The sequence below is a fragment of the Loxodonta africana genome, chromosome 22 (assembly GCF_030014295.1).
Source record: "Loxodonta africana isolate mLoxAfr1 chromosome 22, mLoxAfr1.hap2, whole genome shotgun sequence".
Taxonomy (NCBI): Eukaryota; Metazoa; Chordata; class Mammalia; order Proboscidea; family Elephantidae; genus Loxodonta; species Loxodonta africana.
Window position 1 is genome coordinate 48,161,556 of NC_087363.1, and position 18,392 is coordinate 48,179,947.

An 18,392-nucleotide genomic window follows, 5' to 3' on the forward strand; every position below is an offset into this window, starting at 1 on the left:
AGAGAATTCCTTGCTGTTGGTCTCAGTAAGCTTTTCTTGAGCCTCAGAACGTGTGGCTTCAACTGAGAGGGCTTTCAAGCCTATAATGCGAGGATTTCAAATGCAAAGGACCTCAAGGGCCAGCGGGTAGATGTTAGTTGAATGGGGAATGACATGACGGGGGCTATGATCACCTGGAGAGTGTATGTGTGCCGCATGTAAAGTGAAGCCCTTCACTTCTACATACAGTGTTTTTAATGCATCCTACTGGCTAACAAAGTACCCTGTAAGGCTAGAATCAGCTAAGAGGGTGACCCCAGCAAGAGATGCGCTGGCTGTCATTCCTGCTGTGGGATTTCCTGTCAGCTAAACTTCTTGTTCTGTTAGCTGCTGTCAAGTCAGCTCCAACTCATGGTGGCCTTATGTGCAACAGAACGAAACGTGGCCTGGTCATGCGTATTCTTCACAATTGCTGGCATGTTTGAGTCCAGTGTTGTGGCTACTGTGTGAATCCATCTCGCCAAGGGTCTCCCACACCCTCAGCGGCCACATGAATTGGCTGGTGGTCAACAACACAATAATGCATAAATTCAGGCAGGGAACTGAGTGGCAAATGTGAGCAATTAAAAAGACTCCCCATGTATAAGTGATTTGCAATTATGGTATTAAGAGGGACTAGTTTTTTTTTTTTTAGAGGACTCAGGAAACCTGGGTGGCATAGTGGTTAAGAGCTACAGCTGCTAACCAAAAGGTCTGCAGTTTGAATCCACCAGGCGCTCCTTGGAAACTCTATGGGACAGTTCTACTCTGTCCTGTAGGGTCACTATGAGTCAGAATCAACTCGACAGCAATGGGTTTTGGGTAGAGGACTCAAACTGACCAGACCAAGAGTTTGTAGCTGTTTTCACTTTAAGATGATAAACAATCACCAAGATGTGTTCAAGATTACTTAACACAAACTCTTTGTCTAATACAAGAGGAAATAAACCCAGCATTTAAGGGAGTTGCTACAGAGGATGAGAGCCCACATCTCCTGCCAAACTGCCGGCCCCAGGTCACATCCCCGAAGCACAACACCCCACCTCTCAGCCAGTGCGTTCTCCCCTTACAAATGTCTGCAGAGGAAAACAAGACCCTCTTCTACGATATGAACAGTGAGGATCTGGTAGGAACCGATAAATCTTCATGTCCCAATGCAGCAACGTTGCCAGGTAACAAATGTAGAAATATACTCAGAAAACTGTATGTGACAATATACAACCTCCGCTCTGCAGCTGATAACCGAGGGAGTGTTGAAACACCATGTTCTCTTACACTTGGGCTTTTGGTGTGAAAATAAAATTAAACGGGATACTTCCTCTTGTAAATATACGACATGCATACAACTCACACATGCGTCCTCTAACTGGAAGTAGTAGAGGGGTTTGCAACAGCCATCTTCAGAGCATCCTAGCTTCCACTCTCTCCCCAACATGAATTTCCAAAAACCCAAAGAAAACTAATTGAGCAAGAGCCTTTCTGATGTCAGGGACAGGCTCATCTCTGACCAGATAAAATTATTCCAAAAAAAGAGCATCAGAGTAAAGGGGGGAAAATCTCATACGTTATTATAAAATTGAACATGCTTACATTGTGTGGGCTCATAAGCCTACCTTTCAAACTCATTTGATAACCAAGCAGTAATATCTGCTTCTCTGATCAATAACCAGTGCATCCTACCCCCCGCCATCAACAACGAGGTAGACATTGGTCTCTAGTATGCACAGCACCAAAGTGAGTATCAAGAACTGAATGACTCCCTGACATTGGGTCCATGCAACTTAAAGGCCATCTGGTACGGGAGAACACTGCCCATCTGTCAGTTTGTCATAGCATGGTGCCGTGTGTGTTGATATGATGCTGGAAGCTATGCCAACAGTAATGCAAGGACCAGCAGGGTAACCTGCAGTGGACAGGTTTCAGTAGAGCTTCCAGACTAAGACAGACTAGGAAGAAAGGCCTGGCAATCTACTTCTAAAAATTAGCCAGTGAAAACCCTATGGTTCAAAACAGAATGTTATCTGATATAGTGCTGGAAGATGAGTCCCCTAGACTGGAAGACATTATAATAGCTGCAACAATCAACTCAAACATACCAATGATCATGAAGATGGTGCAGGACCAGGGAACATTTTGTTCTGTTGTACATGGAGCCAAATTGATGGCAACTAACAACAAGAACAGTATGGTAGAAAGTGAGAGGCACTTTTGAGGGAGACAGACCTGAGTTGAAATTCCAGCACAGCCACTTGGCTGTAAAACACTTGGCTCTTGTGAGACTCATTTTCCTTGTCTCTAATTGGGGCTATCTCACCTAGTCCAGAAAAACTACATAATGTACACAGTGCCTGCCCTAAAGTGGGTGCTTTATAAAGGTGTGTCCCTTCCTTCTCCTTCTTCCCTAAAACATGAGTATCGTTCAACCAGCCAAAACTCAAATATGGTGACAATCCAGCGAATTTAGCTTCTTTGTACAAAACGGGCAAAAGCTGAAATCTAGTAAGCCTCATATTATGTCAGAGAACATATGCTGCTTTCGATGCAAGTAAGTAACAACTACTAGTAATAGTAATGGAAACCCTTGTGGTGTAGTGGTTAAGAGCTACATATGCTAACCAAAAGGTTGGCAGTTTGAATCCACCAGGCACTCCTCGGAAACCCTATGGGGCAGTTCTACTCTGTCCTATAGGGTTGCTATGAGTCCGAATCAACTCGACGGCAATGGTTTTTTGTTTTTAGTAATAGTAATATAATCTAACTTTTCATAAGCACCCCAGTTAAGTGAGTTGCCCTCAGTCTCCATGGAGAGGAAGTTACGTAAGAGAGTTTCCTTGTCATTAACTTCCATAGACCTAGAGAACTTGAACTTGCTAGAGGTGAAGCAGCATGTATGAAATGCATATAACTTTTATTTAGCAAATGAGACACCAGGTCCAAGAGGAAGAGTCTTCCATGGTTTATTCCTTGGTCATTCACAGGTGGAGTTTATAACCAAAGCAAATATGCTGACCGGATGAGGTGTCTTCTGATGCACCAAGAAAGCAGAGTGCTCTCCAGAGCTCATCAACAAGAACAACAACAAAAAGTGAAGCCACAGATTCTAATTTGTCCAACACACAGAGCCAGGCCCTTGAAGAGGGTGCATGACCATTTCCTTGGTCCGCAGACTGGGGACTGTGGCTCACGTCTGTGCCAGGGAAATCCATGGAGCCTTCTCAGATAAAGAGGCAGCACTGAAGAGAAGCTAAGCTCTCAGGCTCTGGCAGGAAACAAATGCTGGCACAACCACCTGCTAGCTGTGTGACCCAAACCAGTAACTGGACCTCTCTGATCCTCTATTTCCTTAACAGCAAAAAGGGATCCTAGCAGGACCTCCCATATTGGATGACCATGAAGAATGAGATCATGGATGGAAGGCGCCCTGCACAGTTCCTGGCACAGAAGCACTGGGAGTTAAGTACTGATTATCATTACTATTATCTATCGTTATTAAGAAGAAAAGAAGAAGAAGTAAACCTATCAAGTATCTCTGGTGTAACCCGATGCTAGCACTATGAGGTTATTTCTCTAAATTGTCATTATGTATTTTCCTTGAGATCAAATAAACTTAACTCCTTCCCCCTCCTAAACAGGGTGCCATTTTTTAATTGTAATAACCATGAACAAGCCGTTCTCACAGTTCACACTCTCATGTCATATTCATAAAGGATAAGAGGGCTAAGGTAACATGGTGGCTACATGGGGCCACAACTTCTATTCGTTTGGCATTTATTAAACACCCACCATGGTCCAGGTGCTGGAGAATAAGATGTAGGCCTGACCCAGGCAGAAATTATACTCTTGGATGGGTGGGTGGGTGGGTGGGTAGGGGGAGATACAAACAGAAAAGTACCCAGAGCTGCTATTTGTCAACCACCATGCTGGGCCGAGTGCTTTCCATATATTATCTCATTTAATCTCCAGAATAAACCAGTAGAATTCTCCACACTGATTCATTAAATATAAATTGAGTCCCACCATGTAACACATGTGGGGATGTCTCTAGGGGGCTCAGGGCGAAGGCTGACTTGGTCTTTGTGCCCCTTGGTCCTTACAATCAATTCCCCTTTAAAATGTGGTGACTGCCACAATAAATAAAGCACTGCCCAGAGGTGGAGACCACAACCTCTGCCCCAGGGTAACAGGAGAAAGTTTCCCAAGAAGGGCTTGGGGAGCATGCCAGACAAAGAGAAAGAGGGCACGTCCCACACGGAGCAGAGGTATTGAGTACTCGCCCAGCCAGGGGTTGGCAAACGACTTGGTGCAGCTGCAGGACAATTAGCATGGGGATGGGGGGTACAGGGTAGAAAAGCAGATGGGGCCGGATTACAGAGGGTGGCATAGATGTCATTCTCCACAGCAGGCTGTTAAAACAGGAAATGAGGCCAGGCTTCCATTTCAGAGACATCCCTGACAGAAGTGTGGAAGAGAGAGATGACCAGAGGCAGAGATGCAGTGAAGGGGCTGGCTCAGTCACCAGGTGGAAGTACACAAAGGGAAGAACTCAGCCCCATTTGGGAGGCGATACAGTATGGTGGTTAGGCGTATTACATAGGAGCTCTGAAGCCAGAGTGCCTTGGTTCAAATCCCAGCTCCTCCCTCCCCAGCTGAGGCACTGTGGGCACGTTATTTAGCTTCACGGTGCCAACTATAGATCATCAGTTATTAGGTTGTTGTGAGGCCCAGAGGAGGTAATTAATACAAGTGAACCACTAAGAACAGCATCTGGCTCATTAGAAGCCCTAATTGAATGTCGGCTATTAAACTACTGGGAGGAAGAGGAGGCACAGAGCTAGCTACTGATGAACAGGTAGGAGACTGATGGCTGTGAGGTTTTCAGCTTGGGGGACTGTGGGAGGGGAAAATGGTGGGTGCATTGATGAATGTGCAAGAAGGCAGACAGGGTGATGGAGGAGAGACAAGCATGACTGCAGTCATGCCAACAGAGTTAACACAGGTGGAGATGGCCAACAGGGATTTGAGCGTAAATCTACACATCAGCAGAGAGGTCAGGGCATAAATACCTTTGGGTGTTGTTGGCATAAATGGCAGCTGGATGCCATGGGAATGGATGAGATCACTCAGGGAGTTTGCAGAAAAAGAAGACAAACAAGCTGGAGACAGATGTTAAGGTTTACTGTATGTGCCCCAAGGAGTCCCTGTGTTCACCAGCTTACCGCTAGGAAAACCTTTGTCGGAGCCACAGAAATAGCAAGCATGCGGTCCTAAGGAAGCCACTACAAATGTGATGCTCTCAGGTAGGATGGCCAGCAAGAAGCTTAAAAAATGTGGAGTCTCAGGTGTCTGGACACTTGAGCCACAGAGACAAATCCCCACAGGAGTGATTTATCTTACTCCATTGCCAAAAACTGTGTTGAAAGGTGGTGTGCAGGGGTGGTGGAGGACATCCTGGTAGAGGCAGTGAAGAGAATGGGGAAATCATCTCAGAAAAGCTCTTCTAAAGCAGAAGAAGTCCTCCCTCCCAAAGAAAGGAAAGAAAAAGAAAAGACTTCTCTTTCCCTGAATTCCCACTTAGTCCCTGAGTAAGCAGCTAACACATCTGGGGACTTATGATAGTCAATAACATAAGTCCATTGCTCATCTGATGAATATTTACTCAAATCCCATAATTGTCATCTACAGGGTGAAGAACCCATAACAAAGGGGAGATGACATGGTTCTTTCCCTTAAACAGCTTAATATCTAGATAATAAAGGGATGGACAAACATAGGGGTTGGCAAACGATTTCTGTAAAGGGCCGGATTGTAAATATTTTAGACCCATATGGTCTCTGTCACAACTACTTGCCTCTGCCTTTGTAACAGCAAAAAGCAGCCACTGACAATACAAAAAAGAATTGTGTGGCTATGTGCCAATAAAACTTTATTTATAAAAACAGGCAGCCAGATGGATTTGGCTCACAGGCCGTAGTCTGCCAACCCTTGGCCTAACACATCACAAGCCAGCAGAGGAAAATTTAATGCCAGTGTGGAAGTTCATAAGAGGCTTTCCATACTCAGAAGCCGTTAAAGAAAACTAGAAAGAGTATAGACTTCTGGCTAGATCTGAAGGAAGAGAAAGAAATGGGACAATCTGGACTTGTGAATCCAATAGGAGAAAATGTAACGATGGCTCCATTTACAACTACTTTCCAATCTTCCGTAACATTTTTTTTCTGCTCTTTGGTCAAATTTTGGAGACCGTGGAAGGCCTGAGGTTTTCTTTGAGGACATCTGCTCTTAGCAACTAATTCCTGCGTATAGATTTTGCAGGAAGGAAGGTTAACATTCTTCCTCTCATACCCACCCCACCCTCTGACAACTACAGTCCTCTCACGTAAGGCCAGAGAACAGGAATGTGTAATAACCCATTTCTGCTTAAAGTGTTGGTCTTGCTACTCAGGAAAGAAAAGGAACACTGGATCTCTAGCTCCTGGGGTCTCCAGTGTTCCCCTTGATGGTGGCACAAATGGTTAAGTGCTCAGCTACTAACCAGAGGTTGGCAATTTGAACCCACCCAGAGGTGCCTCAGAAGAAAGACCCGGTGATCTGCCCCCCAAAAATCTGCCCTTGAAAACCCACGGAGTGCAACTCTGCTCTGACACACAGGGTCGCCACGAGCTGGAGACGACACAAAGGCACCTGGCGACGGTGGTAGCTCCTCTCTTAGAAGCGTAGCCAGAGCGCACACGTCCCCCCAGGCCCTCTCAGTGGGGCTGCGCTCCTGACCGCCACACTGAGAAACAGCCATAGTGAACGTGGCTGACAGTTACCGCAGTGATTTCTGGCCCGAGCGCCAGCAGCTCCCTGCACTGTACAGTGTCTGCTGTCATTTGGAGAGCTGTCCTAGTGGCAACCAGGACCGCTGTGTGAGTCACGAGAACTCGCCCAAGAAGAAGTCTTATATTCACGAGAACGGTAACTTGTTCTGAACTTCAAGACCTAGATTTAGACCACTAATCCTAAGGGACTCTTGTTCCATGACACTCCAGTTTCCAGGGAATGGAGAGAAATGGTGAGGTGCAGGTGTCAAACCTCACTGCCATCGAGTCGATTTCAAGGAATTATTAAAAAGAAAGAAAAAAGGACAAAAAAAAAAAAAAAGACTAACTTTCTGCTTCCCCCACAATGTTTGTCAGTGGAAGTAACTAGTACCCCAAAGCAATGACGTTTCCTACCTCCTGGACCCTAAAATAATTTCAAATATACAACTGGGACTTAGGTAAATTGAATGTGAAATTTACATAAAACAGACCACCCACAGGCCCCCTGGATCATCAACTACTACATAAAAGCACAATATCAGAAGATTTCTGACAGAAAAGAAAAATGTAATTAACTGAAGGCTGTTTTTAAATAAGAATTTAAAAAACTATTAATAGACAATAACCACCACATTTTGAGATTTTTCTATGAGCCAGGCACTGCATTAGGCACTCTGGGTGAAGTTGCTGCCTGCACTGTCACAGCAGCCCTGCGAGGTGGTCCTGTCACTGTTGCCATCTACAGATCAGGACACACGCTGAGAGGGTGAAGGACAGTGCCGATGTCCCCTCATTGGGGTGTGGTGGAGGCAGGACTGAACCCAGCCTTCCTCACCCACAGGGACAGCTCCCGCCACCACAGTCGCATTTCTGCAGTGCGTATTGGTCCCCATGCACTTCATACGTTACTTCGTTTAATCCTCTCAATGACCCCACTAGGAAAATATTACGTGTTTTTAGTCCCTGGGTAGGGTAAATGGTTTGCACTTGACTACTAACCTAAATGTTGGTAGTTCAAACCCACCCAGCAGCACCATGGAAGAAAGGCCCGGTGATCTGCTTCCATTAAGATCACAGTCAAGAAAACCCTAGGTAGCAGTTCCTCTGTTGTAACACATGGGGTTGCCATGAGTTGGAATCGAACTTGACAGCAACAGGTTTGGCTTTTTTTGTTTTTACAAACGAAGAAGCTGAGTTTCAAAATCATCCTGAGATTAAGTCCAAGGTCACTTGGCTGGCAGAAGCCTAGGTCACAAGGCAGGTGTGTCTGACTCTGGAGGCCAAGCTCTGACAGGCATTCTTTCTAGGGGGGTCTCTCTCAAAGGGGGGCAAGCATCCAAATAAGCAGCTCCTGTACCCCTCCCTGAGCTAACTCGGGACAGCTTAGCTGTTCCAACCTCTCAGGCCTTCAGCTGAAGGGCACAGTCCCCTGGGAAGCCTGCTGGGGACAGGCCAACAGCCTTGCTCTTTCTTGAATGGCAACAGTTCCCCAGACCCCACACACCAGGGAGAAAACGGCCCTCTTACTTCATAGCTGGCTAAACTTGTTTCCCACATGGATAAAACCTGAGGTTAGAAAACACCACTCAGAAGTGACTCATTTCTGACGACTCTGCCAAAAACAACACCCTTTTACGTAACTTGCTCAAACACCAATCTTTTCCTCCTCCGCCTGTGACTGCCCTGTCAAACCCAGGCCGATCTCCCTCACAAGCTGGCCTTCCGTTTCCAGAGAAGGGAAATCAAATCCCCCTTTCAGCCCCTCCTGTGTCTGCTAATTGGGGTCAGAGGTACCCAAATCAGTGTGTTCCACCCACGGTTTGTTCTGTGGTGGCTTCTTCTGGATGGGCTGAGAGATTTCATATCTAACATTGGCTCTTGGTCTGACTTCTGAAGCCAACCTTGAAAAGTAAGAGCATGGTGTGGGAAAGGGCCCAGGAGCTAGGAATCTCTCACAGCTGAATCTGCAGGCCCGTTTCCCTGACGGAGCACTTCTCACATTTTCCATCTCCCACCGTGTACGTGCAGAAAAGAAAACCCTTCTTGGGTGTGTCTGTAGACTAGACCTTGGCAGAGTAATCACTGTGGGCAGCACTGAGCCATTTGATACAGAAAATTCACTGTGTTTCTGCAACCGGAAACAATTAGTCCAAAAAAAATTTTTTTTTTAAATGTCCACCCCCTGCATTTGCTTTGAGATTCTTTATGGTCACATCAGTACATATATCTCAATACATCTATATTTGCTTATTAAAACAATTCTAGGTATGTTCTAAGATATCCCCTAATCCTCTTCTCCCAGTAAGGGCAGCTTTGGCTTTAGCCCCCTGCAGGTAGGAAGAAGAGGAGGGACCCCCCCTCTGCCCCCAGGGTGTTGGTGGGAGCATCTTAGAAGGAACACAGAAATTGGCAAGGACTCGAAGGACGGATATGAAAGTGCTGTGAGGTTTGCTGAGCCTTGTGTCTGCCAAAAATTAATTCATAAGCAAATGCTTATTTTATAGTTTCCCACTTGCTACAAAACATCAAGCGGAAAGGGAAGATTTCTTTTGGGGGCTGCAAAGAAGAGGGTGAGCCAGAGTGGGGAGCAAGAAAGCAGGAGTCGCTCTTAAAGAGAAGCCTGATCCCAAGGCTTGACAACGTGGCTCACATTTCTGGAGAACCCAAGAGCATCTCCTTCTTTTTCATGAGCAGAGGTCTCAACATGCAGCCTGAGCTACTTTGATGGTATCAAGGTAGGAGATGTGTTGGAGGTAATACCCATGCTTAGATGTTACCACCAACAGAGAAGTCAGGGCAGGAGGACAAAAGATGATGGAAGACCTGGTGACATCATCCCCTAGGAGTCAATTAGGCCAGGCTGGAAAACACCCTACATTCACTTCCAGACACGTCAGGGCTTTTGGTGATGATGGATGGATGGCATGTTTTCAGAATAAGTAAGGAAACTCTCTTGATGAGGGTTCCTAGGAAGCACAGCACACCATTACTTATGGATTCCCATATATTGTATCCTCCAGGGTCCAGGAAATGAAATTAAGAGCTTTTGGAGAGCTGTGGTCCCTGGTGACCTTATCCTCAAGACAGGGCTAAATTTTCACACGCCCATCCAAAAGGGGAAGGGCTTGAGTCAACACTTCCAAAAAGATGAGCCTGAACTTCCAAGGACACTGAACTCCTCAACTGCGAAGACAACAGTGTCTCCCTTTTTGCAGTTCTAGTGCTCAGCCCAAACCCTCACCTAGTTCATTATAGGTGCTTGGTCAATTGTAACAGGAGGTGGGGGAGCTTATCTCCAAAGGTGGCCCCCAACAATCCCCTCTCTTCTTTTACACACATGTCCCTCCTTCCAATAAGAGGTGGAGCTCTCCTCCTTTGTAGTTGGGCTGGCCTCATCACTGGCTTTGACAAACAACGTGGCAGAAGTGACATTCTAGGAATTGTGAGCCGAGGCCTTAAATGGACTGGTAGCTTCTACCTGCTGCCTTCATACTGTAAGAAGCCCAAGGCACTTGGAGAGACCACATGGAAGAGAATTGATGCAATCCAGGTAATTGCCTCAGCTGAACTCCCAGCTAACAGCACCAACTGCCCTCAGCCATAGAAGTGGGCCATCTTGGCCATTCAGCGCAACCAAACCCTAGGTGACTGCAGCCCCAGCCAACACCACATAAAGCAAAAGAACCACCCAGCTGAGCCCAGTGAACTCATAGAATCATGACAGATATCAAAATGGTTGTTGCTTCAAGCCACTAAGTTTTTAGGTGGTTTGTTATGTAGCAGTAGGTAACTAAAGCAAAGGGGTGGTGGTAAGCGGCAAGAGAAACACAGTATTTAGCACAGGTTTCATTTCTGAATAAGTCACAACCCTCCCTGACTTTCTGTTTCTTCATCCCTACAATGGGACTAATACATGCCCAGAATAGCTCACAGGGCAACTGGGAGACCCAAATGAGATAATTTGTGTGAAAGAACAGTAAATCACTAAGCAAACAAAAAGTGGATACTAGTCACATTTATCTTCTCTACTGAGCTCTTGCTGCCATGAGCCCATTCCTGACCCACTGATACCTCTGTCTTTGGAGATGACAAGCATTTACCTTCAAAGAAGGAGCCAAGTCATCTTCTTTTATATAGCACCTGCCACTCTCCCTCAGATCTTTACTGTCATCCCAAAGGGGGAAGCCATTAGGAGTTAGGAGGAGTTTTGGGAGTGAGGCTGTCATGGTTCAAATCTTGGCTCTGCTGCTTGCCACTTGTATGGTTTGGGAGCAAATTCCTTGACCATTCTGTATCTTCGTTTCCTCACTGATTAGAAGAGATAATTATGGCACCTATCTCACAGGGACACTGTGAGAATTAAATGTCATGATGTACAGTTCCTGGCACATAGTAGCACTTAATAAATGTTGGTTATGATCATCACTATGTTCTTTACTTTTTAAAATTATCATACAGTAAAATCGACCTGTTTTGGTGTTCAGTTCTATGAATGTTAACAAATGTTAACACATGTACAGATTCACGGAACCACCACCACCATCAGGCTACACAACAGTTCTGTCACCCGAAAAACTCTGTCCTGCTGCCCCTTTATAGTCATTCTCCTGTCATGTAAGTGGATCACACACAATGCAACTGCTATGCATTGAACTGTGTTCCCCCAAAAGAATTCCTAACACCTGATACCTGTGAACCTTGTTTGGAAACAGGGTCTTTGATGATGTTATCAGTTAACATGAGGTCATACTAGGATAGGGTGGGTCCTAATCCCATCTGAGTGATGTTCTTATAAAAGAAGAGACACAGACAGACAAGGGGAAGATGGCCACATGCAGATGCATATAAGCCAAGAAACCCCTGGGGCTACCAGAGCCTACAGTCTTCCTCTAGAGCCCCTAGAAACCTTCATTCAGAGAGAAGGTGGCCCTGCCAACACCCTGAATCTGAACTACCAGACTCCAGAACCGTGTGAGCCAATAAATTTCTGTTCTTATAGGAACAGTGCACTTTGATGTGCTTTGCTGCAGCAGATCTAGGAAGCTAACACGGTGACCTTTTGAGACTGGCTGCTTTCAATCAGCATCATGCCTTTGAGATGCATCCAAGTTCTTGTGTATAACAATACTTCATTCCTTGAGTAGTATTCTATCATATGTTTCTTTACTCACTCACCATTATTTTTAATAATTATTTTCACAAGTCAGGGGAGACTTCAGAAATGGAACCAGCACTACTGAGTTCTAAGAATTCCTGGGAAAATACCTATTGATTGCTGAAGCATCCTAATTGAAAGCTGCAAGGGACCCAGGAGTCCATTTATGTCCCCCACTTGATAGACATTTAAACAGGAGCCCAGGGACAACTCCCCTAACCCACATAAAAGTGAGCTCAAGTACAGGTCTCATTCCTCTTCTCTGTGTGAAACATGTGAACAGAGGCACTATTAAACATAAGTAAGGCTCCTCTGCAGTCCTATTCCTGGACAGGCAATATACAGTTCTGAAACCATTTAGCCCTGCACGCTTCCCTGCAGTTGCCCTTTCTACCATCTGTCACTGGGAACATAAATCTAGGGAGGCCCACCTGACCACAGACCAATTTCCCTTCCTGAAACCATAAAGAGGTCACGTTGAACAGGAAGTGATAATGGGCAGCAAGCTCCAGCTGGAACTGCCCCGGCTCTTAATGGATCACAGCATTTCAACAATCATTAACAGCCACAACTGCAGTCTTAACCCAACTCAGACTAACTTTTCAGCTGGTCATTGACTACTTTGAACCAGCTTCTCTAAAGCCAGAACAGGCTTTGTGAATCACTCCCCCTGGGGCTGTAGGGTTCCTGTCCTTAACTGGCCCCAGAAACAACCCTAGTTCCACATCATTTTCTCCAGAGAAAGAGAAGCTCGGGGCCAAGGTGGACCACACCAGTCAACTCTAGACTAGATGAAATTTTCCTGGAACCGCAGGCCTCCAATGGGTCAAACTGGGTCCCCAAAGGTCATAGAAGGAAAGAGACAAACAGACAGACACACCTCAGTGTTGTGCCCTCTCCCCCGGCAGGGGTGCCTCCAGGCCACAAAATGAAATCCAGGCCCACCCCAATCATGAGTACGCCAGCTCCCTGAAGAGAAAACGGCTCCCCTCCCTAAGAGGCTGAACTATTGTAACTCTATCATGGCATTTCATCTGGAGCCCTGAGCATATGAGTAATAAATGTGTGAAAACATGAAACTAATATTCATAATTACTTTACAAGATAAAGAACTTGAAGGAAAAACAGCTTCTGTGCGCCTTGCAACCACCATCAGGAGTATGCTGTGAAAAACACGGCATCTCACCAGAACCTCAAACTTCCTCTCGGCACCAGTGATGTCATCCCCTGCAGACCTGCTCCATGCTGAATGACTCCTCAGTGGGGTCTTCATGCATCTGGTCATACAGACTCAGAGCCTCAAGAGTCACCTTGGACTTCTAACCTTCTCATATCCCGCATCAATTCGGGGCCGCTTCAGCCAACATTGACTCAGGTAGTGAGAGTTAGTTCCTAAGATCCTGGCCCTCACCCCCTGCCTGTGCTCCTCATCCCCAGCCATTATTCCCCACCAGACAATTTTTTTCCACTTTTTAGGGGGTATAGGTTACACACAGTGAAGCACACCAATTTTATGTGTATGGATCACTGAGTTTTAAGTATATACACACCCATGTAACCACCTGAGTCCCCAGTTGGTGCAAATGGTTAACATGCTCAGCTACTAACGGAAAGGCTGGAGGTTCTAGTCCACCCAGAGGTGCCTCAGAAGAATGAGAGATCTACAGAAAAATCAGTCACTGAAAACCCTGTGGAGCACAGCTGTACTCTGACACACATGGGGTTACCGTGAGTCGGAGTCCACTCCATGGCAACTAGTTTTATGTAACCACCACGGAAAGACCAAGATGTAGAGTATTTCTAACATCCCCAAAAGCTCCCTTGTGCCCCTCTTAGAAAATACACTCTCCTAACCTGTGATCTCTTTCATCACAGATATATTTTGAGTTCAGTCAGTCATAAGCTCTTTCCGTGAGGTGTACTAAATTAATTAACATGGCCCTTCTAGGCACAGTCTTTTAATGCCCACCAAATGATTGGGTGGGACTATGCAAATGAGGTGCTTGTGGCCTATCAAGGGGATTGGACAGTGTGCTAACAATGTAAATAAGGTGCATGGCATCCTTGTGGGCTTGGGACCATGCAAATAAAGTGTATGGAACCCTAACAAGGGAATTGATCAGTTTTGCCATTCTGCTAGGCTTAAAATGAGCCATCCCAGAGGCAGGAGGGGAGGATCACCACATCACCAAGAAATAAGAACAGGAATGCAGCGTGTCCTTTGGATTCAGGGTCCATGCACTGGGAAACTCCTGGAACCAGGAGACTAAGAGAGAAAGAGCTGTAATACCAAAGATGGCGAGAAGCAACAGCACAGAAATGGTGGCAGCAGAGGCAGAAGACCAGAAGGAGATGGTGCATCCCGGCCCACAGAGTGAGACAGGCTTGCTGGAGGAGTCAGGTGCCTCTGGGCACTTGGTGGAGCTAGGTTTGCCAGCCCACAGAGCTAGAGCTGAGAGCCTTCAGGCTGAGGATTACTGGTGGAGTGGGGTGTCTCAGGGTGCTTAAAAGGGCTTTTAACACGTGACAAAGCACGGCAGAGGCTGAGGGCCAGAGAGAGGCATGCCTGCAGGCACGACTGATAAGAAGCAGTCCCGATGGAAGAACTGTATCCTGAGCATTTCTGAACCTAAATTGTAAACTGTTACTCCCCTAAGAAACCCCATAACCATGAGTATGGTCTGTAAGTTCTGGGTGGCCATTGCAACGAATTATCAAACCCAGTAGAGAAGGAAACAGTGAAGTGGGAGGGATGACCGGTGTCAGAATTGGTAAAAAGGTTGGAGGATGGAGGCGTGTCTGACCTCCACCTTATAATAATCAGCCTTGGGCGGACACTAATGCTGATTCTCCCTCCCCCTTGTGAAGTTAGAAGAGTTAAGATGCCTCCCCCACCACACCATTTTTATACCCCTAAATTACTGCTTATTAACTGATTACTGGACTGCCTGCTCTGCACCCTGCTTTCTCAGTTTAGGTACAATCACGGTCCTAATCACAGCTCCAAGGCCCTCGGACTGCTGTCTGACTACTGAATACCCACCTTGACATTCACTGTTGGTCTGTTTCACGCCTCCCACTCCTCAGTCTAAAGGACCTTATCCATTCCTGTTTTGTGAACGCACCTACTGTGTCTGCACCTCTGGGTCCGCTCTCCACGTAGCATGACTGAGCCTCCCCAGGCTTCATCTCCAAGCCCAAATTCCACCTTTCAAACCCATACCCATCCTCCAAAAGCCATTTCATCAAAAAACCCTTTACAAATCCCTGATGTAGACGTCATTACTTTTTCCCTGGAGGTTCCATATATCATTTCGGTCTCTTGGATGACACTAAACATCACTCTTGAGATAGTTTCTATATTATTGGACTGCCTGCTCTGCACTCTTTCTCAGTTTAGCTAGAGACATGGTCCTGGCATCCTGCTCGGTAGTCAATGTCTTGAAGATAGAGCTTTTGGGATTTTGGCATTTTTCAAATTAGTCAAGCTTTAAAAAAAAAAAAAGGAGTAGAAGATCTTCTAGGATTTCCAACCTCTTATTTTTTTTTTATTTGGACAATAAAGAACTTTAAAAAAAGAAAACAAAACTGTCATCCACTATCATGACCAATTTATTAAATAAAAGATAAAAACCCAAAACCCATTACTGTTGAGTCAACTTCAACTCATAATAACCCTATAAACCAAAAACCAAACCCACTGCTGTCGAGTTGATTCCAACTCATAGCAACCCTATAGGACAGAGTAGAACTGCCCCATAGAGTTTCCAAGGAGTGCCTGGTGGATTTGAACTGCCAACCTCTTGGTTAGCAGCCGTAGCACTTAACCACTACGCCACCAGGGTTTCCAATTAGGACAAAGTATAACTGCCCCATAGGGTTTTCAAGGCTAAAATCTTTATGGAAGCAGACTGCCACATCTTCCTACTACAGAGCAGCTGGTGAGTTCGAATCACCAACCTTTTGGTTAGCAGCCAAGACTTAACCACTGTTTTACCAGAGCTCCTCAATAAAAGATGCTGGAGGTTAAAAAAAAAACTGAAGAGGCTATAATCTCAGGAAAATAGTTAGATGGTCGTTAAAGCTGAACACATATGGTTTATGAAAAACTCACCACATTAAACCAGTTTTTTACACTTGGATATGCCTGGAGAAAATTCTCATAGACTGACTGATTTTGGAATCTGGAAAGCATTGCTCTGTAGACCGTAGTATAGCACCATGTACACAGAAAATGCACAATAAACATTTAGTTCAATTGATCTAAATCCATATGTGGGTCGATAGCAAGGAGTGTCTCAGAGCTGCTTCCATGCCACCCCATGGATCCAGTCGCCAGGAACATAGCAGTGGTTTGGCAACATCCTAATGCTGAGAAGGACCACAGGACCCACCACTCTCCTGGTTAGACTCCCACGTGACAAAACCCAATAGTAATTCCAACAGGTTACAGTTCTTGTGCCCATGTGACAAGTCAAACAAGCACTGGACTTTGTCATTGGCACAGGTGACTAACTCATTATCACAAAATTTAATTGAGTACACTGTGTAACAGTGAACTTCAAGAGTGTGTGTTGGGGCAAGTGGGGATGGGAGGGAGAGAAGAAAGGGCCATGCCGGTGGCTGTCCAAGTTGTGCAAGGTGCAAGGGCACCTGGATGGAGGAGTGAGGGGCGGCTGACATCCAACCTGGGCTTCTCTTGCCAAGCCAGATGCCCTGGCCCAGGGCTGCAGCTACCCACAGGAAGAATGCCCTTTCCCAATTTGTACGAAGAACCAAGACTTCATTAATCCACTCTTTCAGTTGAAATTGAAGGATAAGAATATAATGTCAAGTCAAAAAAGGGTGAATTTTATGGTATGTAAATTTTATTTCATTAAAGCTGTTACTAGTGTGTTTGTGTGTGTGTGTGTGTGTGTGTGTGTTATCATACACACCATCTACTCATCTTTGACTGGCTTAGCCTGGATTGTTCCTTATCACTTCACACTAGTTACATTTTATTGACCTTTGCAGTTTAAAGGCGGAGGAAATTTATAGGGAGCAACAGTTGCAGTGTCTATAGATTTAAAAATTAAATGTTGTAAGTAGCACATACAGTCCAAACTCCTTTCTGGTTATCCTCTGATCTCAGGTTGAAACTGTAAATATATTTCATTGAGTCATTCATTCAACAAACACTTATGGGTACCTCCTATGCCCCAGACCCTGGGCCAATTTCCTTCACATATCCTCATCATTTCATCAGTTTTCAAATGTAACTTATGCTTTGGAACCAAATCCAAATTATGGCGGGATGATTACAGCAAGATATCAACAGAATTCGTTTTTCTGAACAGTGGAATCTCGGGTAACCTCACGCACTTGGAATACACACTCTCTTGTGGAAGAGTCTCGGCACCACCCAGGTATCTGGCTCAGAACAGATTCTCTTCCCACTCAGCAGGGATGCCAAGCCAATGGTCACGCTGCCTCCCTACCTGTATGGTGGTGTTGCCTCCTTCCAGGAGGGCAATGGCCAGGAGAATGCTTTCATGGAACACTCGGTCACTGGACGCATTCATTATGAGGTCGATGACCAGATTGGAGGCCCCCTCCTTGTCGAGGTGGCACTGAACCTCAGCCAGGCTCATTTCACCCCTGCTCACAGAGCCGGATCCGGATCCTCCTCCTAGAAGGTGGAACATTGCTTTTATTAACCACTATTTTTTTTTTTATCAGAGCAGCTAACATTCACTGCATACTTATTATGTACTAATGCCTTATGCATTAAACACTTTACCTGTATTACCTTTTTTAACCCTCTTCACAACCCCACAAGAAAAGTACTCATTATTAACTACATCTGATAAACAGGAAAACACTCAAAGATGAAGTCACTTCCCCAAGGACGCACAGCTTGAAAGTAGCAGAGATGGTATTTGAACTCAGGCAGGGAGGATGAAGGAAGAATGAGTCATTTCCAGGGGGGGAGTTAAAGCCATCCAGCCAAGACTCCCCCTTACTTTAAAATACACTGCCTTGGGGCAGAGTTGGAGCCTTGGTTGCACAGTGGTTAAACATTTGGCACTAACCAAAAGGTTGGCAGTTTGAATCCACTACCACTTCTTGAAAACCCTATGGGGCAGTTCCACCCTGTCCTATAGGGTTGCTATGAGTTGGAATCGACTCAACAGCAATGGGTTTGGTTTTGGTTTGGGGACAGAATTATTAAGAACTGATTTGAGTTTAAGAGACAAATCAAACTTAAACACTCCATAGAATAGTCCTATAAAAGCACAGCCTATATCTAATTTCAGGCCACTTTCTAACAAACTCATCCTAGCGTAAACTCATCCTTTCACATAACTTATCTGTTCATTCATTCATTCAGCAAACATTTACTCAGAGCTTGCTATATGGAGGTAAGAGCTGGG

General features: G+C 45.5%; 1 protein-coding gene across 7 annotated transcripts in view; it reads right to left on the reverse strand.

The window, feature by feature from the left end:
- Positions 1 to 18,392, reverse strand: part of ITPR1 (inositol 1,4,5-trisphosphate receptor type 1) — a 385,201-nt gene that overhangs the window by 111,912 nt on the left and 254,897 nt on the right. For all 7 annotated transcript variants that reach the window (XM_064274996.1, XM_064274992.1, XM_064274993.1 and 4 more), the window contains one exon: positions 17,457 to 17,647. In XM_064274996.1, the coding sequence (XP_064131066.1) occupies positions 17,457 to 17,647 (191 nt within the window). The remainder of the gene's footprint in view (positions 1 to 17,456; positions 17,648 to 18,392) is intronic.